The sequence below is a fragment of the Schistocerca nitens genome, chromosome 3 (assembly GCF_023898315.1).
Source record: "Schistocerca nitens isolate TAMUIC-IGC-003100 chromosome 3, iqSchNite1.1, whole genome shotgun sequence".
NCBI lineage: Eukaryota > Metazoa > Arthropoda > Insecta > Orthoptera > Acrididae > Schistocerca > Schistocerca nitens.
Window position 1 is genome coordinate 270695992 of NC_064616.1, and position 22745 is coordinate 270718736.

The 22745-nt window shown below is 45.2% G+C and overlaps 1 protein-coding gene across 1 annotated transcript in view; it reads left to right on the top strand.

Annotated features, from left to right (window-relative positions):
* LOC126249174 (probable glutamate receptor) overlaps positions 1–22745 on the top strand; it is a 244640-nt gene that overhangs the window by 133728 nt on the left and 88167 nt on the right. The window contains exon 6 of the mRNA XM_049950830.1: positions 6420–6652. Within this exon, the coding sequence (XP_049806787.1) occupies positions 6420–6652 (233 nt within the window). The remainder of the gene's footprint in view (positions 1–6419; positions 6653–22745) is intronic.

Consider the following 22745-nt stretch of genomic DNA (forward strand, 5'->3'; position numbering starts at 1 on the left):
AGCTAGGGGTCGCAACACATCTGAAATGTAACGTCCACTGTTCAAAGTGCCGTCAGTGCGAACAAGAGGTGACGGAGACGTGTAACCAATGGCACCCCATACCATCACGCACGGTGATACACCAGTATGGCGATGACGAATACACGCTTCCAATGTGCGTTCACCGCGATGTCGCCAAACACGGATGCGACCATCATGATGCTGTTAACAGAACACGGATTCATCCGAGAAAATGACGTTTTGCCATTCGTGCACCCAGGTTCGTCGTTGAGTACACCATCGCAGGTGCTCCTGTCTGTGATGCAGCGTCAAAGGTAACCGCAGCCATGGTCTCAGAGCTGATAGTCCATGCTGCTGCAAACGTCATCGAACTGTTCGTGCAGATGGTTGTTGTCTTGCAAACGTCCCCATCTGTTGACTCAGGGATCGAGACGTGGCTGCACGATCCGTTACAGCCATGCGGATAAGATTCCTGTCATCTCGACAGCTAGTGATACGAGGTCGTTGGGATCCAGCACGGCGTTTCCTATTACCCTCCTGAACCCACCGATTCCATATTATGTTAACAGTCATTGGATCTCGACCAACGCGAGCAGCAATGTCGTGATACGATAAACCGCAATCGCGATAGGCTACAATCCGTCCTTCATAAAAGTCGGAAACGTGATGGTGCGCATTTCTCCTCCTTACACGAGGCATCAGAACAACGTTTCACCAGGCAACGCCGGTCAACTGCTGTTTGTGTATGAGAAATCGGTTGGAAACTTTCCTCATGTCAGCACGTTGTAGGTGTCGCCACCGGCGGCGACCATGTGTGAATGCCCTGCAAAGCTAATCATTTGCATATCACAGCATCATCTTCCTGTCGGTTAAATTTTGCATCTGTAGCACGTCATCTTCGTGGTGTAGCAATTTTAATGGCCAGTAATGTATAATTCACTTTAGTCTTTGACAAAACAGAGAACACCACAAATAAATGGAATGTTTCCATAGATGCATTGCTTTGAATTTAACGTTTTTAAAGGGAGAATCCTCTAGAAACGAGGCGTGCAAAACTGTTCAGTTTTATTAACATTTGCTTCAAAACGTGCTGTTTATCATAACAAACAAACGAAACATATTATTTAAAATTTTCTCCTTCTCAACGTAATCTACGAAAATGATTGTGGCATGGCAGTCCCGACCATTCTGTGATTTTTGCTTGTTGATATAGTTCATTGACTCTCTGGCGGTTTACTACAGACAGGTCGCTGCAGTTTTGTCGTTAGCTGCTTTAACAGCGCGACTTGCTGATAATGATCTCGGTATTCAGTGCGGTCCCCAGCAGCTTGTCCTTCTTGTAATCTGGCTTCTGCCTGCTCTGACATCTATTTCTCTCAAATGTCCCTTTGTGCATACCACTTCTAACATTTGCTGCAAATATGGAAAGAGACTCTTATAAGCATATTAGTACTTAAATACAGACTTTTATGTTACCAGTTGGTAATCTATGAGAAATTTGATTGTATTTGATTCTAAAAACAGGAAGTGTGTATAACAGTAAAATTTTAAGTAAACGTTATAATGCTTAACCCCACAGTTAATTTATTTAATGGAATTTTCAACATGATCAACATGGTTTGCACGGTTGTGTTTTATTACGTGCAAAAATTTTTAGTCTGTCGTCAAAATTTGTATCATGTGACGTGCTACCTCCGAAAGATAACATATTCAAAATTATATTTTTATCCTTGGCCCTCTTTTATTGTTTTTTTCGTCCTAGTAATTATGTTTGTGAGACATGTGCTTGCGCGGAAGGTTTGTACAAGGTAGCGAAATGAAGGCAAAAACAAATTGTTCCTGCTGCCAATAATGACAGTTCAAACTGGTATGGAGAAAAAACGTAGTCCCTACCACGAATAAAAATAAAGGTCGCCCTATGCTCTCGTAAAAAACTGGTGTCTAGCACCTTATCTAGAACATTTCATAAAACAAGTATTATATTCTCGCATTACAGGATTACCGTACCATGTGCTTCATGGTCGACAAAAACAACCGCATTTTTAACACACAAGCAGCTGAGTAATAAGATTTACATAATACCAAATGAAGCCTAAAGGCCGGCTGCGGTGGTCTAGCGGTTCTAGGCGCTCAGTCCGGAACTGCGCGACTGCTACGGTCGCAGGTTCGAATCCTGCCTCGGGCATGGATGTGTGTGATGTCCTTAGATTAGTTAGGTTTAAGTAGTTCTAAGTTCTAGGGGTCTGATGACCACAGATGCTAAGTCCCATAGTGCTCAGAGCCATTTTTGAAGCCTAAAGACTGACAAGGATACTGGGCAGGTGTGCCTATTTCCAGCCCATAAACTTTTACGACATGTTAGTTACGGCAAATGAATCTAAATGCTTAAGGGCTAGGAGCATAAATTACAAGTTAGGTATATCCAAACAAAAGCTTACACTTACCACGCACAAATAAACTCTACTGAATGAAAGTCTTATGTTCGATATCCGGTGCGTGCCTGTTGTTTTTTGTGCGTAGCGTTTGCAGGACTGCCACATTTCTGAAAACTATTTTCCTTATAAAAAAAGTGCCCAATTTACAGAGAAAACAGTTTGCGCAACTTATTTTCCAATTTGCAGGACATATGGTGACTCCTCACAAGTAACTTTTGGCCGACTTAGAAGAATTACTTCTTTCCACTCTTGACGTTTCGTCTCTGTCTGTGTAACCTCGCTTTCCTGATGTTCGCGATTGTCTCCTCTGTCGACTATTTGTGTCTAGCCGGTTGCTGCACCGGAAACACCGCCACTTCCCTAATCCCGTCTTCAGGTTCCTTGTTCGTTAAGACTGATCGGTGCCACCTTCATCGAGTCGCGTGAGATGATTCAGTAGAAACTCATCCTTAACGAAAATGTGCCAGGTGTCCTGCCGCTTGTTGCAGTAAATGTGACAGAGCTTCCCTAATTTTTGCATTACTCTCTCTGCTGGGTTTTCCTGCAGATGGTACTTTGCAGTATATACAGTATTTCCTCTATTTTCTAGCTGTGCAACATTCACTTCCATTTCCATGGAACAAACTATTTCTCATTGTCAGACGAAACGACCCTGACATATCCCACACTTCCTAGTAAGTCTCTGGTGAATGCCTTAGCGATTGAGCTTTCCCTTCTCTTGTCACAGCCAGTTAATCCTGCAAACGTGTTGTCTACCTTGAACATCTATACTTGGTACGGTCAGGTCAGTCCATTCGCCGATTGTTGTCTCGTTCCAAGAGCTCCTCCACATGCGCAGGGCGTATCTTTTGATTCCACTGACTTAGATTCTTAAATTTTTTATACTGCCAAGGGACCGTAAACTTTAGTATTTGCCATAAATTTCAACTTGATAGCTGTGCCTTTTCCTGAGAAAAAGGGGTCTTAGCACACGATGGCACGAAATCCTAAAAATGAAATGACGGTCGAATGCACCCTTGAAAAGACACACATAGGGAAAGTGTAAAGAGCTGGCCGTTGTAGCCAAGCGGTTCTAGGCGCTTCAGCCCGGAACCGCGCTGCTGCTACGGCCGCAGGTTCGAATCCTGCCTTGGGAATGGATGTGTGTGCTGTCCTTAGGTTAGTTAGGTTTAAGTAGTTCTAAGTTCTAGGGGACTGATGACCTAAGATGTTAAGTGCCATAGTGATCAGAGCCATTTGAACCATTTTGAAGGTGCAAAGTGTCACAAATGCATTCACTGCAGAGTGTACCGGGTTCAAGAATTTGGAGGTCAGTACGCCGACGTAACATTATGCCTTGCACACTATAACACCTGGACCACGAAAACGATCATGTTAGACATTGCTTGACACACCCTCATATGGCCAGAAGTGTGAACACGTAATTCACACTGGAAAACTGTGATAGACAGTTTTGGTGATACAGCTGTTATGACATGAGGAGGCTATAATTTTACATGGGTGTACTTACGTCCAAATCGTTGAACACGGATTCTTATAAATATCTAGTTTTGAAACACATTCCTTGGCCGGCCGTGGTGGCCGTGCGGTTCTAGGCGCTGCAGTCCGGAACCGCGCGACCGCTACGGTCACAGGTTCGAGTCCTGCCTCGGGCATGGATGTGTGTGATGTCCTTAGGTTAGTTAGGTTTAACTAGTTCGAAGTTCTAGGGGACTGATGACCTAAGATGTTAAGTCCCATAGTGCTCAGAGCCATTTGAACCATTTGAAACACATTCCTTTGTTTAGATAATCTCTTAACACAGCTAATTTAATTAAAAAATGAAATTATATAGTCTGTGATATAAACAATGGAATCATAATCTCCTGAGGTTAAGCACGTCACCATGACAGTTACACAATAGCAGATCTATATCCTGATCACCACTGGTTTGTAATAAAGTAATTGTGTGTATGTTATTGGCAAACGTCTTTGGCGTGTGCTAAGAGAAGTGTACAGGGTGTCTCTCCTGAGAGGCATCAGGCGAATTTTCTCTGGTGTTCCGGCAGATCCTTGCAATTTCGTTTTCGTGTTGTGTAGATGCAGCCAGCTCAAAGAAATACTGTTTATCACGCCTGTCATACGACGGTCGGTGCCGATGGAAAGCGTCGGTTTATTTCCCGTTACAAGCACTCCGTCTTCAGGCCACAAGTGGCCCATCGGGACCATCCGACCGCTGTGTCATCCTCAGCTGAGGAGGCAGATAAAAGGGGCGTGTGGTCAGCACACCGCTCTCCCGGTCGTTACGATGGTTTTCTTTGACCGGAGCAGCTACTATTCGGTCGAGTAGCTCCTCAATTGGCATCACGAGGCTGAGTGCACCCCGAAAAATGGCAACCGCGCATGGCGGCCCGGATGGTCACCCATCCAAGTGCCGGCTACGCCCGACAGCGCTTAACTTCGGTGATCTGACGGGAAACGGTGCATCCAGTGCGGCAAGGCCGTTGCCTTGCCGTTACAAACGAAATGGTTTTTTAAGCGGACTTTTAAGTACCGATTCTATAGAGCGGTCCCGAATTAGCCTAGTGCGATATTTGGTCTATCGATATGTGTTAACAAGGACAGTAAAACACAAAGAATAGCCATTACTCCAGCAGCGAACTGAACAGCGCTGCTGTCTGACTGCAGCAGTAGGCGCGGGCTGGAACGCTGGTTATTCTTCGTGTTTTACTGTCCCTGTTAACATAGATCGATAAAGCAAATATCGCACTAGGCTAATTTAGACCGCTCAACGGAATGGGCAATTAAAATTCCGCTTTAAAATCATTTTGCTCGTAACCGGTAACAAGTCGGCGCTTTTCATCGACACCGGGCGTAGCATGAAAGATGTGATGAGCAGTATTTGTTTGGGCTTTGTTTTCTTTGTTTTGTTTTGCATAAGGGCGCAAAAAACAACTGGCGTCATACGCGCCCTTTGTTTGGGCTGATTCCAGCTACACATTGCAGAAACTATATTGCAAACATCTACCGAAACATCAGAAAAATGCGCCTGACGACCTATAGGAGAGGTGTCCTGTATAAGGCAAGTTAAAGTACCGGGTGATCAAAAAGTCAGTGTAAAATTGAAAAATGAATAAATCACGGAATAATGTAGATAGAGAGGTACAAATTGACACACATGCTTGGAATGACATGGGGTTTTATTAGAACCGAAAAAATACAAACGTTCAAAAAGTGTCAGACAGATGGCACTTCATCTGATCAGAATAGCAATAATTAGCATAACAAAGTAAGACAAAGCAAAGATGATGTTCTTTACAGGAAATGCTCAATATGTCCACCATCATTCGTCAACAATAGCTGTAGTCGCGGAATAATGTTCTGAACAGCACTGTAAAGCATGTCCGGAGTTATGGTGAGGCATTGGCGTCGGATGTTGTCTTTCAGCATCGCTAGGGATGTCGGTCGATCACGACACACTTACGACTTCATGTAACCCCAAAGCCAATAATCGCACGGACTGAGGTCTGGGGAGCTGGAAGGCTAAGCATGACGAAAGTGGCGGCTGAGCACACTATCACCACCAAACGACGCGCGCAAGATATCTTTCACGCGTCTAGCAATATGGGGTGTTTTTTTTTTTTTTTTGTTCTTATAAAACCCCATGTCATTCCAAGTATGTGTGTCAATTTTTACCTCTCGATCTACATTATTCCGTCGTTTATTAAGTTTTCAAATTTATACTGACTTTTTGATCACCCGGTATATGGAGAAAAAAAACAGTCAAATTAAATAAGAAACACTATACAATAGAAATAAATTTATTTTGAAAGTTATGTAGTCTTTTGTAATGTAGATGCCGCTGACATACGCCTGACGCTACTCTGGCAATAAATGTATATTCTCTTTTTGGTAGCTTATTTCATTGGTGGTTAACGCGTCTTTCCCACTATACTTTTCTGCACTTACATATTGACCAGAGTAACAAGATATCTTCTGTTTCAGTATATGTATTTTCATTGCGCTACAAAAAACTCGCGAGTTCGCGTGGACGGACTACGTGAGACCATTCAGCTCCTGGCTGTGGCTAGCTGTGTGTGTGTGCATGATGGGCCTATCGCTGTGCATGCCACTGCTTCACCACGCAGGAAGGCTCGCCGGCACCTACGCTTACGAACCGCAGTGCCATAACCCTGTAATAAGCATTTTCTACGTATTTGGTATATTCTGCCAGCAAGGTGAGTACTTGACCTTAAACTTACTTACTAGAAACATGTCACTCAGTTTGAAGGAAAACCTTGAAGTTTTAATTCCAGGCCAGGTAACTAGCATATGTTTTCTCGGCGTGCCTAATTAATAGTATTATCCTGGGTTTTCCACCCGAATTGTTGACTATTTCCGCGCATAATACAAAAAAAAAAAAAACCTCCCGAACAGGCCACGAATGCCCAGCGGTGGCGAACGGCTGCCGCGTCATCCTCAGCCCACAGGCGTCATTGGATGTGGATATAGAGAGACATATGGTCAGCATACCGCTCTCCCGGCCGTATGTCAGTTTAACAGACCGGATCCGCTACTTCTGCAGTGGATGACAGCTACCTACGGATTATGGCTCGGAGGAATCCTGACAGCAACGCCACTATGTTGAATAATGCTTTTCGTGCAGCCACAGGACGTCGTTTTACGGCTCAAACTGTGCGCATAGGCTGCATAATGCGCAACTTCACTCCCGACGTCCATGTCGAGGTCGAGGTCCATCTTTGCAACCACGACACCATGCAGCGCGGTACACATGGGCCCAGCAACATGCCGAATGGACCGCTCAGGATTGGCATCACGTTCTCTTCACCGATGAGTGTCGCATATGCCTATAACCAGACAATCGTCTGAGACGTGTTTGGGGGCAACCCGGGCAGGCTGAACGCCTTAGACACACTGTCCAGCGAGTGCAGCAAGGTAGAGGATCCCTGCTGTTTTGGGGTGGTATTATGTGGGGCCGACATCTACCGCTAGTGGTCCTGGACACCTGTTAGCGGCCATTAATATGGGGTGTATCCACCATTCACCATTATGACAACTTGAACTCTGCTGGGGATCGTTTCAATGAGGTGTCCGAATGTCTGTGGAAAAATGAGAGCCCATTCTTCCTCAAGAGCCGGAACCAGGAACGGTAGTGATGTTGGACGCTGGGGTCTCGAGCGAAGTCGACTTTCTAACTCATCCCAAAGGTCTTCCATTAGGTTCATGTCGGGACTCTGGGTAGGTCAGTCCATATCAGGAATGTTATTCTCCACAAACCATTGCCTCGAAGGTGCTGCTTAATGACAAGATGCACTGTCACGCTGAACTGTTCCTCTCCTGAATGAGATTTTCACCCTGCAGCGGAGTGTGCGCTGACATGAAACTTCCTGGCAGATTAAGACTGTGTGCCGGACCGAAACTCGAACTCATTCTGGAAACATCCCCCAGGCTGTGGCTAAGCCATGTCTCCGCAGTATCCTTTCTTCCAGGAGTGCTAGTTCTGCAAGTTTCGCAGAAGAGCTTCTGTGTAGTTTGGAAGGGAGGAGACGATGTTCTAGCAGAATTAAAGCTGTGAGGACGGGTCGTGAGTCGTGCTTGGGTAGCTCAGTTGCCCACGCAAGGCAAAGGTCCCGAGTTCGAGTCTCGGTCAGGCACACTGTTCACCTCCTGTTCGCACAACACAATGCTGTAAAATTAGTTCATATCCTTCCGGCTTACCGTTTTCTTAAGCCCAATAAGAAGCTCAGACCGTAACTGCGAAAAACACCCCCATACTATAACATCACCTCATCCGCACTTCACTCTTGGTACAACACATGATTTCAGGTAACGTCCTTCTGGCATTCACCAAACCTAAAGGCTTCCGTCGGATTGCCACACGTTATAGCTTATAGCGTGATTCATGGCTGCAAATCACTCGTTTCCATTTATCCACTACCCACTGGCGTCACTCTTTACGTCATAGTTTACTACAGAAATTTCTCTTATTAGGATCCGGTCGACCGTTGTACCACATTCTTTTTAACATTCGCTAGCCGGACTGCTGGTAGCGCTTTGGAGCTCACGCGTGATTCCTTCCTGTGATTTCACGCGTTTTTTTACAAGGAGGCTCCGCAATGCTCGACGATTCCCGTCTGTCAGTACATGAGGTCTGTCTGGTCTCGTTTTAGCTGTAGTTGCTCCTTCACAGTCACATCATCAACAGTCGAGTTGGGCAGCTTTAGAGGAAGTGAAATGTCTCTAATGCATTTGTTACTCAGGCAACATCCAATAACTAGTCCTTGTGCAAAGGCACCGAGAATTTCGGACACACCCTTTCTGCTGTTACTGCTTCACTGCTGACAACACAATACTCCCCGTCTCCTTTTATACTGGCGGCTTCGCCTCTCATGACATCTAGTGGTTAATTCCGCATTATGTATGCGTATTCGGATACTTTTGATCGGACAAAGTGACAAATCTACACACAACAAAAAAAGTTTTGCATCACCTCGGTTCCAAGAGTTCCGGAACCTTAGAGAAAATTGGAACACATTGCATGTTGTACCACCATACAGCGAGACCTTCAGAGGTAGTGGTCCCGATTGCTGTACACACCGGTACCTTTAATACCCAGTAGCACGTCCTCTTGCGTTGATGCATGCCTGTTTTCGCCATGGCATACTATTCACAAATTAATCAAGGCACGGTTGGTCTGGATTGTCCCATTCGTCAACGGCGATTTGGCGTAGGTCCTTCAGAGTGGTTGGTGGGTCACGTCGTCCATAGACAGCTCTTTTCAATCTATCCCAGGCGTGTGCGATAGGGATGTCTAGAGAACATGCTGGACACTCTATTCGAGCGATGTCGTTATCCTGAAGGAAGTCATTCACAAGATGTTCACGACGGGGGCGCGAATCGTCGTCCACGAAGTCGAATGCTTCGCCAATGCGCTGCCGATATGGTTGCACTATAGGTCGGAAGATGGGATTCACGTATCGTACAGCCTTCCATGACCACGTAATGCCACCCGAAAACAGCAGGGAACCTCCACCTCGGTGCACTCGCTGGACAGTTTGTCTAAGGCGTTCAGCCTGCCCAGGTTGCCCCCAAACACGTCTCCGACGATTGTCTGGTTGAAGGCAGATGCGACACTCATCGGTGAAGAGAACGTGATGCCAATCCTGAGCGGTCCATTCGGCATGTTGTTGGGTCCATCTGTACCGCACTGCTTGGTGTCGTGGTTGCAAAGATGGACCTCGCCATAGAGGTCGGGAGTGAAGTTGGGCATCTTGCAGCATATGCGCACAGTTTGAATCATAACAAGACATCCTGTGGCTGCACAAAAAGCGTTATTCAACAAGTTGGCGTTGCTGTCAGTGTTCCTCCGAGCCATAATCCGTAGGTATCTGTCATCCACTGCAGTAGTAGCCCTTGGGCGGCCAGAGCGAGGCATGTCATCGACAGTTCCTATCTCTGTGTCCCCTACATGTCCGAACAACATCGCTTTGGTTCACTCCGAGACGCCTGGACACTCCCCTTGTTGAGAGCCCTTGCTGGCACAAAGTAACAATGCCGACGCGATCGAACCGTGATATTGACCGTATAGCCGTGTAGCTCCTTCCTGGTGGAATGACGAACTGATTAGCTGTCGGACCCCTCTGTCTAATGGACTTTGCTCATGCATGGTTGTTTACATCTTTGGGCGGGTTTAGTGACATCTCTGAACAGTCAAAGGGACTGTGTTTGTGATACAATATCCACAGTCAACGTCTATCTTCAGAAGTTCTGGGAACCGGGGTGATGCAAAAATTTTTTGATGTGTGTACAATTGACCTAATCTTTACCTCATGAACGTCATTTCAGTACCGAAGATAATATATCAATTACTCTTCGGAACAAATTTGTATAACTGTTCTTTCCCCTATTCTCCTGAATAATCTAAAAGACATGTTTTTTATGATCTGTTATCAGTTACCATATACTCTATTCGAGTGATGTCGTATGTATGGTATATGCACGAAACCATATACTGTGTATGACCTCTTCCCTGTTAAAGCTGAACCCCTATTTATGAAGTTTGCAGACATACTTATTCGAGTACATTCCTATATAACTCTGTCTCAAAATACACGAAAGTGGTACTGAGGTGGAAGCCTCAGGTTTGTACGAAAACGTAATTGAAGCGTCTCGTAACGTGAGACTGTCGAAAACAACAAAAGAGGCGGTCATTTCAATTCAAACAATTCTATGTGTCCGGTACCCCATTTTTTAAGACCTTGCCCGCCTTCTCGTCCATCAGAAGCGGTAAATACGGAGGGGTTACGTATTTTGCTGAATGACGCCAAGGGCACTGGATGAGACAAAAATGCAGATCTAAAGGCGTAACAGAAGCCTGGAATCGTACTCGTCTGTAAATAGCGGTCCGAGGCACCTCACAGACTGATTTCATTCCAGGCAGTCAGCAAACATGAGATCACCAATCACAGCATCTGATGATGGTGGCTAGATCAACCGTCGAAAAACAGAAAATTGAGTTGTAGCCTCGTCTGGAAACTCGAAAACATGCTACTAAATATCTGTCTGATTTTGCAAACAAGTTCCTAAAAATCTCTGGTCAACATGATGAAAAGTAACTTCTACTACCCAAACATTTATCAGATAATTTGCTTGAAATACAGGATGGTCTTTACTAAACATTCGTTACCTGAGAGGGATCTCAGTCTCATGAAAAACGGGTGATTGCAGGACAATACAACTATTTGGAAACATTTGTAAGGACATGCGTAGGAGATAAAACGAATAAACCATTGAAAGAAACACATTTTCATTTCCACATGAGAGGGCAACATTTGTTAATTGCGTAGCATGTTTACGTTCCAGGTTACAAACATGGCTCAATGTGACGACTATCTGCAACTCCGACAGCCTGTAAGCGCACTAGAGGTTGCTGTACTGCTGCTCGAAACATATCAGGTGGGATGTTTGACCTACCGTGACACAGTTTGTGCACTGTTTGAAGACCGCACATCGCGTCCAGCATTCTCATTCATGGCAACAGTAACTTTAACAGTTTGTGGAGCAATTGGTCGGCGGCCTCTCCCAGGAGCAGTTCCCAAATCGTCATTTAATTCGAACTTCCGAATATTGTTCTTCAATCCTGATGCGGAAAGAGAACCTCTCCGTATTCCATTAATGCGTCGATACTTGCGAAGAGCAGCAGCACCACCGCTGTTGTCTTGATAAAACAGCTTTACGAGCAAACTCTTTCTCACCTTGTCCAGAATCATATTCACAATCTGCAACTGTAATGTACACCGATGCTTGTGTTTCAGCCCTACGTCGCCGTACCAGTAGTGGCCCGTAACGGCAAGTCATGACTAACACTACTAACAACGTAAATAATATTTTTTGTTGGTTCAAATGGCTCTGAGCACTATGGGACTTAATATCTCGGGTCATCAGTCCCCTAGAACTTAGAACTACTTAAACCTAACTGACCTATGGATTCCACACACATCCTTGCCCCAGGCAGGATTCGAACCTGCGACCGTAGCGGTCGCGCGGTTCCGGACTGAAGCGCCTATAACCGCTCGGCCACAACGGCCGGCAATACTTTTTGTCTACGCTGGCTCCAGTAATGAAGTTTAATTATAACCACCCTGTAAATATAGAAGTAACACATCGCAAGTGATAAGCTGATCTAAGATACCGAGATAGTGAATATATCTTCGTCGCATTATCCTCAGAAAAGTGACAAGTCAAATAATGATAGAAACCTGAGCAGTTATAATCTGTGTTACACTAGGACTTGATTATAGATTAACGCTAACAGGCGAGCATCAAAACAAACTTGGCCTCGTTTTCGCAAAGATGGAGAGCATCTGTTGCCGTCTGTAAGGGAGAAACCAATACGAGCATTTGCCACAGAACGTATGCGTTCTGTAATGAACAGTCTTCATTTACGAGCTCAGCTGTACCCTACCATCAGGTTTTAAGAGCAGCATTTATTTTGAGCACGCTGTAATATAAGGCCATCATGGAAATACGAGGCCTGTTCAGAAAGTAAGCTCCGATTGATTGCCAAATTGAAACCACAGTGAACATCAGAAATGTTTTACTTGTAACAATTAGCTACACCTTTCATCTACTTCTCTACGTAGTCGCCGTTCTGACTTAGACTTTTGTCATAGCGTTGTACCAACTTTTCAATAGCCTCATCATAGAAGGCAGCCGCCAGTGCTTTCCGCCAATTCTCCACGCTGGCCTACACCTCGTTGTCTGTGTCAAAATGTTGTCTTCAAAGACAGCGGTTCATGTGACCAGAGGTGAAACTCAGGGGGAGACAATTGCGGACTGTATTGTGGGTAATCTCACATTTCCATTTGAAAACGATGCAGGAGCATCTTCATTGCCCCTGCAGAATGCGGCTGAGAATTGTCTTGAAGAAGAAACAGCACGACAGTTATGTAATGTTAGCTGCATAGCTTCAGGCGAAATTTCTCACCAGGCCCTCGTACTTGGCGGCAGACACTATTTTCTAGACATCTTTACGCACTCACTGCGAGCTCAGAAATGAGAAGAGCGACGTGATGCTAACTGGGGTTATACTAGAGACACTACCCAACACGTCTGTGCAAAGCTTTATCGGATTTTCATAGTCGTTTCCATTTCGCGACCGATCGGAGCTTACTTTCTGAACGCCCCTCGTAGTATTGAAGGGATAATAAACTAAGAGTGCTATTCGGAGCCGGCCGAAGTGGCCGTGCGGTTAAAGGCGCTGCAGTCTGGAACCGCAAGACCGCTACGGTCGCAGGTTCGAATCCTGCCTCGGGCATGGATGTTTGTGATGTCCTTAGGTTAGTTAGGTTTAACTAGTTCTAAGTTCTAGGGGACTAATGACCTCAGCAGTTGAGTCCCATAGTGCTCAGAGCCATTTTTTTGCTATTCGGAAAGAAAGGAACGATCGGTGACTAAATGGAAACCACAGGAAAATCAATTTTTTTTTATTTGCAACAGATAGCTACACTTTCCAGCTACTTCTCTATATGGTCACCGCTCTGACTTGGACATTTGGCGTAGCGTGATACCAACTTTCCAGTATCTCGTCATAGAAGGTGGCCTCCTGTGCGTTCCGACAGTTTTCTACGCTGGATTGCGGACTGTTGTTTGTGACAAAAGTTGTCTTCGTAGCAAGCGGTTCATCTTTGCGAATATGAAAATCAGAGGGAGCCAAGTCTGGGCTGTATGATGGGCTATCAAACTCTTCCCATCAAATACGCTGCGGGAGCGTCCTCATTGCCCTTTCAGTGTGCGGCCGGGAACGGTCATAAAGAAGTAAATGCATAACAGTTAACGTTATGGGGGTTGTATAAAATCAGGCATAATCTCTCGGCAGGTACCCATACTTGGCGGGAGACACTATTTCTAGGCATCTAGACATATATCCATGGGCATAAAAATGGTTCAAATGGCTCTGAGCACTATGGGACTTAACTTCTGAGGTCATCAGTCCCCTAGAACTTGGAACTACTTAAACCTAACTAACCTAAGGACATCACACACATCCAAGCCCGAGGATTCGAACCTGCGAACGTAGTGGTCACGCGGTTCCAGACTGTAGCGCCTAGAACCGCTCGGCCACTTCAGCCGGCTCCATGGGCATACTAGAGACACTGCCCAACACATGTGTGCAAAGCCTCATCGGGTTTTTACTGTGGTATCCATTTTGCGACCGATCGTTCGTCACTCTCCGAATAGACGTCGTGTTTCTTATTAATCGCCATAATACACTGCCTGAGTAAACAGTGAATCACCAAAAAGGGAGGAAGAAATGAAATGAAACCTCACCAGTTGACATGATCTCTGACGTTATTTCAGCGATTACAGAATCGAGCCAAGTTTATAAAGAACTTTTCAGCGTGTGCCCACTTATCAGTATGACGTTCCACCTCCGCTTGCCTGAATGCACGCACGGATTCGATTGAGACTGGTACACTACTGGCCATTAAAATTGCTACACCATGAAGATGACGTGCTACAGACGCGAAATTTAACCGACAAACAGAAGATGCTGTGATATGCAAATGATTAGCATTTCAGAGCATTCACACAAGGTTGGCGCCGGTAGCGACACCTACAACGTGCTGCCATGAGGAAAGTTTCCATCCGATTTCTCATACACATTCAGCAGTTGACCGGCGTTGCCTGGTGAAACGTCGTTGTGATGCCTCGTGTAAGGAGGAGAAATGCGCTCCATCACGTTTCCGACTTCGATAAAGGTCGGATTGTAGCCTATCGCGATTGCGGTTTATCGTATCGCGACATTGCTGCTCGCGTTGGTCGAGGTCCAATGACTGTTAGCAGAATATGGAATCGTTGGGTTCAGGAGGGTAATACGGAACACCGTGTTGGATCCCAACGGCCTCGTATCACTAGCAGTCGAGATGACAGGCATCTTATCCGCATGGCCGTAACGGATCGTGTAGCCACGTCTCGATCCCTGAGTCAATAGATGGGGACGTTTGCAAGACAACAACCATCTGCACGAACAGATCTATGACGTTTGGAGCAGCATGGACTATCAGCTTCGAGACCGTGGCTGCGGTTACCCTTGACGCTGCATCAGACAGGAGCGACTGCGAATGTGTACTCAACGACGAACCTGGGTGCACGAACGGCAAAACGTCATCTTTTCGGATGAAGCCAGGTTCTGTTTACAGCATCATGATGGTCGCATCCGTGTTTGACGACATCGCGGTGAACGCACATTGGAAGCGTGTATTCGTCATAGCCATACTGGCGTATCACCCGGCGTGATGGTATGGGGTACCATTTATTACACGTCTCGGTCACCTCTTGTTCTGATTGACGGCACTTTGAACAGTGGACGTTACATTTCAGATGTGCTACGACCCGTGGCTCTACCCTTCATTCGATCCCTACGAAAGCCTACATTTCAGCAGGATGATGCACGACCGCATGTTGCAAGTCCTGTACGGGCCTTTCTGGATACAGAAAATGTTGGACTGCTGCCCTGGCCGGCACATTCTCCAATTCTCTCACCAATTGAAAACGTCTGGTCAATGGTGGCCGAGCAACTGGCTCGATACAATACGCCAGTCACTGCTCTTGATGAACTGTGGTATCGTGTTGAAACTGCATGGGCAGCTGTACCTGTACACACCATCCAAGCTCACGGCCAGAGGCGGTTGTTCTGGATACTGATTTCTCAGGACCTATTCACCCAAATTGCCTGAAAATGTAATCACATGTTAGTTGTAGTATAATATATTTGTCCAATGAATACCAGTTTATTATCTGCATTTCTTCTTGGTGTAGCAATTTTAATGGCCAGTAGTGTGTTATAAGGCCGTTGTATCGTTTCATGAGACAATCTGGCCCACAAGTGTTGTAACGGCTCCTTGATATCCTGATTACTGGCACAGGGACAGAGTTAGGGTCAGATCTGATCCCACACATGTTTTTGCTGGCGACGAGAGTACCTCAACATCAGCCAGACAGTTCTTAGAGACATGTGTCATATGTGAACGGGCATGGGGCTGTCGAAAAGTGGTACTACAATACCGTCACATAAGAGGTAAAACACGAAGACATAGGATGTCCCTGACGTATCATTTTGTCGTCCGAGTTCCCTCAATCACTACTAACTGTGACTGAGATCATCCCCGATCGCTACCCACTCCATGATACCAGCAGTAGCACAGTTTTGCCTCTCAAAAACATTGCAAGCATCGGATCTCTTTCCTGTCACCACAGACATTCGCTGTCGATGGTCATCCGGGGTAGTGCAAAACTGCAATTCGTCGCTGAACACAGTTCGATGCCATTCATCAGCAGTTCATGCTTCCCGATAATGGCTCCGCTTTAAACACAGCCATTGATGTTGTGGTGTTAACGGCTGCCTACACATTGGGCGGTAATTCCCATAGTTGGACTGTGCTAGTCTCCGATCAACGGTGAGGGGTAACGCAGCACCTTGTCCTTCACAGTGATCATTCAACATCTGGCACTATTCACTCCCCTCACATACCCTACCAGTTGTCCTGACAACGCTACAGAGGAACAACATTAGTGCAGCCTGGTAGTCTACATCTACATCGAAACTCCACAAGCCACCGTACACTGCGTGGCCGAAGGTACCCAGTACCACTACTAGTCATTTCCTTTCCTCTTCCACTCGCAAATAGAGCGAGGGAAAAACGACTGTCTATATGCCTTCGTATGAGCCCTAATTTCTCATATCCTATCTTCGTGGTCCTTAAGCACGTTGTATGTTGGCGGCAGTATAATCGTTCTGCAGTCAGCTTCAAATGCCGATACTCTAAATTTCTCAATAGCGTTTCTCGAAAAGATCGTCGCTATCCCTCCAGGGATTCCCATTTAAGTTTCCGAAGCATCTCCATAACACTTACGTGTTTTCGAACCTACCGGTAACAAATTTAGCAGCCCACCTCTGAATTGCGCCGATGTCTTCCTTCAATCAAACCTGGTACGGATCCCAAAAACTCGAGCAGTACTCAAGAATAGGTCGCACCAGCTTCCTATATACGGTCTCGTTTACAAGTGAAGCACTCTTTCCTAATATTCTCCCTAGAACAGTTCTCACACGCTCGTTCCATTTCATATCACTTTGCAGCGTTACGCCTAGATATTAAAATGACTTGACTGTGTCAAGAAGGACTCTAGTAATACTGTATCCGAAAATTGGAAGTTGGTTCTTCCTACTCAACCGCAGTAACTTACACTTTTCCACATTTAGAGCTAGCTGCCATTCATCACACCAACTAGAAATTTTGCCTAAGTCGTCTTACATCTTTCTACAGTCACTCAACTTGGACATCTTACCGAACACCACACATCATAATCAAACAACCGTAGATTCCTGCCCACCCTGTCGGCGGTCCTATAACAATTCCCTGGAGCACTTCTGACGATTCACGTGTCTCTGATGAACAATCGCCGTTGAGGACAACATACTGGGTTCTGTTAGCTATCTGTCGCCAACCATTGCAACTCTAATCGCTCAACACATGGGCTACTCGACGATGGCATGTACATCTACGAAGTTGCATTGATATCTGACCAAGTCATCTAAGTGCTTCAGTTGTTTCGTCAGGCAGCATAGTTAGCAGGCATGGCGTGTGTGTGCGGAGATAAATATTTATCACCCATAAATTAGTGATTCTGGTACTTAACGGGGTAGTTCTCCCCCAACGCATGATAAAAAAGTTGAAAAGGTTCAAATGGTTCAAATGGCTCTGAGCACTATGGGACTTAACATCTGAGGTCATCGGTCCCCTAGAACTTAGAACTACTTAAACCTAACTAACCTAAGGACATCACACACATCCACGCCCGAGGCAGGATTCGAACCAGCGACGGTAGCAGTCGCGCTGTTCCAGACTGAAGCTCCTAAAACCGCTCGGCCACACCGGCCGGCGATAAATAAGTGATTTTCGTGATTTTTGCAAGTAAAGTAAAAAGTAAAGCTAAATCTGATGATATAGTTTCATTCCTTACACTTTTGTTTTTAGGAAATCATTCCTGTGTCCACATCGGACGCTCCCTGTAACAGATTCTCCAGGTGGAAGGACCCCTTGCAGCCGGAATATTGGTTATCGACGAGAATTCCCGAAGCCCTTCTATTGGGCTTCATACGAAATAATTTTTTTATAAATTGTTTTCAATATATTTTGTATCTGCATACACAGGATAATCGAAAGAAATTAAGTTGTAACGAAATGGTGACGTGTTGATACAAATGTCATTTTCTTCGCCCACAAAATCGAAACAAAAGTGTGCATCGAAAATAGAATTTTGAAGATGTCACAAAGTGGCTACTTACGCTGATAGAGAATTCAATTTATAATGACTGCATCATATCCCGGTCAAAATCATATGTACAGTTCTCAAGTTATGTTTTCCGACAATTTGAAAAAATACGGTTTCGATAAAAAAGCGCTTAAAGTTTTGGGTTATATTTTTTGTCGTTAAGTTAAACATACGGCTCGTGAGCTATCCCTGGACCAGTCAGCAATCCTTCCAGATCCAAATGAATGTCCTCCTCCATCTTCTTCGTAGCCATGATGGTCCTGCGGGCCCCTTTTGCAGTTTCTGTCATCTGCTGCTCTGCGATACGCTTTTAGTCCGCCTTTGAGCAGACGTAACTGGGTGGTCCGATCTTAAGTTCGAGCACGTTCACAATTTCTATAACGCGTGTCACGTCGTCGTTGAAAATACATGGAGAATATTTTTTCCCGCCGTGAACAGTTTTCGGAGACACTTTCTCACAAATCGCCTTTTAACTCGATAACATAGTGTCTGGTGAAATTAGGATGAACATTACAATAAAGTCGACATCGCGGAGAACATGTTAAGCAAAACAAATCTATTTTTTTATATTTACAAAGAGGAATACCATCTTAACTTGCTACTTCGTAAAAAAAAGACATACTGTGCAAAACTAAACCTGCAACTGTGGCACCACGCCGAGTGTCTCCCACTAAAAACAGAGGTTGTGGTTTTCAAATGCTTTCGAGAGTACGGTATAGACGAGCAGTAATACGTTATAGCATGTCCTAGTTAATTAAAGGAATCTCTCTTTTCATTGGAGGTAGACAGAAATGCAAAATGTTTCAGCCAATCCCTCGCTAAAAGCTAACCTTGGAGCTCTGAAATAGTGGCTGCTTTCGTGCGTCTGCTGCGTCGCAGACGCTGGCCGTAAGAACGACGAAATTCTGTTTCGCAGATGAGCCGCATAGTAGAGACTGCACGACATGAAATTCACGCTAGCTAAAACAGACACCGTGGCGTCGCTATTGGAAACGGATGTCATGCATGGACCATGAGGGAACATCTGTTGCCCATCGATCTGCATGGATTGCGGTCGGGGCTGCGGCTGCGCTAACGCTGCTACGATAACAGTTGTTCGTTATCTACCCCACACTGCACCACGTAATCCCGTGCTGCCTGAAAAAAACCCGCTGACTAACAGAATATTTCTAAGCGTCCCTCTGTACAGCCATGCTCTCCTAGAAACAAGGTGGCAGCTTAAAGATTTCAGATCAGACATCCATAGTGGACACAGGTAGAATGTTATAATACGTTTAATGCGTGCCGTTCGATTTCCATCTGTGGATGTGAATGTGACCCTACGTTCCAGATACCTACGTTCAATATCTTTACGAGGGCGCGCTGAAAAGGAATGCCTCAGAAGTTATAATGTGAAAGTCTTAAAGACTTTTAAATAAACCAAGTCTCATTAAAATTCTACACCTTTATTCTTCATGTCTACATATTTGTTACTAAACATAATCACCCTGACAATGAACAAATTTCTCGCAATCTACACCTACATTTATACTCCGCAAGCCACCCAACGGTGTGTGGCGGAGGACACTTTACGTGCCACTGTCATTACCTCCCTTTCCTGTTTCAGTCACGTGTGGTTCGCGGGAAGAACGACTGCCGGAGAGACTCCGTGCGCGCTCGAATCTCTCTAATTTTAGATTCGTGATCTATTCGGGAGGTATAAGTAGGGGGAAGCAATATATTCGATACCTCATCCAGAAACGCACTCTCTCGAAACCTGGACAGCAAGCTACACCGCGATGCAGAGCGCCTCTCTTGCAGAGTCTGCCACTTGAGTTTGCTAAACATCTCCGTAACGCTATCACGCTTACCAAATAACCCTGTGACGAAACGCGCCGCTCTTCTTTGGATCTTCTCTGTCTCCTCTGTCAAACCGACCTGGTACGAATCCCACACTGATGAGCTATACTCAAGTATAGGTCGAACGAGTGTTTTGTAAGCCACCTCCTTTGTTGATGGACTACGTATTCTAAGAACTCTCCCAATGAATCTCAACCTGGCACCCACCTTACCAACAATTAATTTTATATGGTCATTCTACTTCAAATCGTTCCGTACGCATACTTCCAGATATTTTACAGAAGTAACTGCTACCAGTGTTTGTTCCGCTATCATACAATCATACAATAAAGGATCCTTCTTTCTATGTATTCGCAATACATTACATTTGTCTATGTTAAGGGTTAGTTGCCACTCCCTGCACCAAGTGCCTATCCGCTGCAGATCTTCCTGCATTTCGCTGCAATTTTCTAATGCTGCAACTTCTCTGTATACTACAGCATCACCCGCGAAAAGCCGCATGGAACTTCCGACACTATCTACCAGGTCATTTATATATATTGTGAAAAGCAATGGTCCCATAACACTCCCCTGTGGCACGCCAGAGGTTACTTTAACGTCTGTAGAAGTCTCTCCATTGAGAACAACATGCTGTGTTCTGTTTGCTAAAAACTGTTCAATCCAGCCACACAGCTGGTCTGGTATTCCGTAGGTTCTTACTTTATCAGGCGACAGTGCGGCGCTGTATCGAACGCCTTCCGGAAGTCAAGGGAAATGGCATCTACCTGGGAGCCTGTATCTAATATTTTCTGGGTCTCATGAACAAATAAAGCGAGTTGGGTCTCAATGAGAGACCAGTTTGTTGATACCGTCATTTGCAGAATGTTTGACTTCGTTGATGTGCTTGCACCGCTTCATCACTATCGAAGTGAAGTCCTCGAAAGCGTTCTTTAGGTTTTGGAAACAGATGAAAATTGGATGAGGCCAAGTCGAGACTGTATGCTGGATGATCGGTGCCAGTGAGCCGAAGGCGTCGAACTGTTGCAGATGTCGCAGCGCTCATGTGTGATCTGGCGTTTTCATGCCGAAGGAGAGGATGCACCGTGTGAGAATGAGCTCTTCAAATTCGAAACTCGATTGCAGGAATGTTTCTCATGCACCGACATAATTACGCCCTACCATCTAGCGGCAGAGGGTTGCAGATATGTTGATACGAAGAATAAAGAAATACAATGTTAATAAAGTGTTTTATTTAAAAAGCTTTAATAGTTTTCACATAAAAAAATTCGGTGACATTACTTTTCAGCACGCCCTTCTATTATGTTGACTCCTTTGTCGTTTGTGCCGGCCGTTGTAGCCGAACGGTTCTAGACACTTCAGACGCTACGGTCGCAGGTTCGAATCTTGCCTCGGGCATGGATGTGTGTGATGTCCTTAGGTTAGTTAGGTTTAAGTGGTTCTACGTTCTAGGGGACTGATGACCTCAGAAGTTAAGTCCCATAGTGCTCAGAGCCATTTGAACCATTATTGTATTACTGTGTGTGCGTACTACGCATGTTACTCCTCCTGAAGAGCACCTAAGTAGACGCCAGACTTTACGCCCCATCAAGCAGATATATGATCTGTAAGTGTCGCATGCCCTCACATTATAGGGAGATCGGGAATTCAACTACTATGCAAGATGATACAGCGATTAAGACATTCCAATCGGAGGCAGGAACTGCGGATTCAACTCTTCGTTCATTCATCCAATATTAGGTTTTTCGTGGTTTTCTAAACCATGTGAGACAAATATCAGGATATGCGAGACAAATACCGGTATAATTTTCTTTGTGACAGATGGGCCCGAGTTTTTTCCTAACGTGATGTTCAGAAGAACTGAAGGAAGATATGGATTTAAAATCCGACAATGTCATTGGAAACGGCGCACAAACTGGGATAGAATAGGAAGTGGGATGGAAATGGTGTCCTTTTCATAAGACCCCGCCACTTTCACCGTAATCAATTTCGGAAATCTACGGAAATTTAAAATATGGATAGCCCAATGGAGAACTGAATCCCAGTCCTCTACATGTACGCACTTACTCCGCAAGCCAGTATACACTCTACAATGTATCTTTAATTCAGTAGAAAGCTGTTCGACACCTTTGACTGTTAACCAAGATTCAATCAAACCAGAGTGTCTTCGCATTTATATGATTGACTCGATCAAAAACTGACTAATAGAACCCATTACATTATGCTAAACGGTGAATGTTTCACAGATAAGAAATGTAACGTCGGGTGTGCCCCAAGATATTGGAATAAGAGCTGAAGTTATCAATATACATAACCAATTTATGATAGGAATTACCCTCCACCGTGCTCTGAAAAGTGGCTTTTGGAGTATAAATTGTAGGGGCATGGGTTGAGACCCCTACTGTGTCGGGATGACGGAGCATGAAGTGCAGTGGAGCTAAACAATCGGTGACTGGGCGCTAGGGATACATTAGTGGAACAAGCATTTACTACAGTAAAGATTACAATCGTGTATTCTTCTCTGTGTCGGCGACCACGGCGGCAATGCATCGCACGGCTTCGAGGCTTGCTGACGATGTCTCAGCAATCAGGCGGAGGTCCGGCTTATATAAGTATCCATGGTATAGGGAGGGCAGCAAG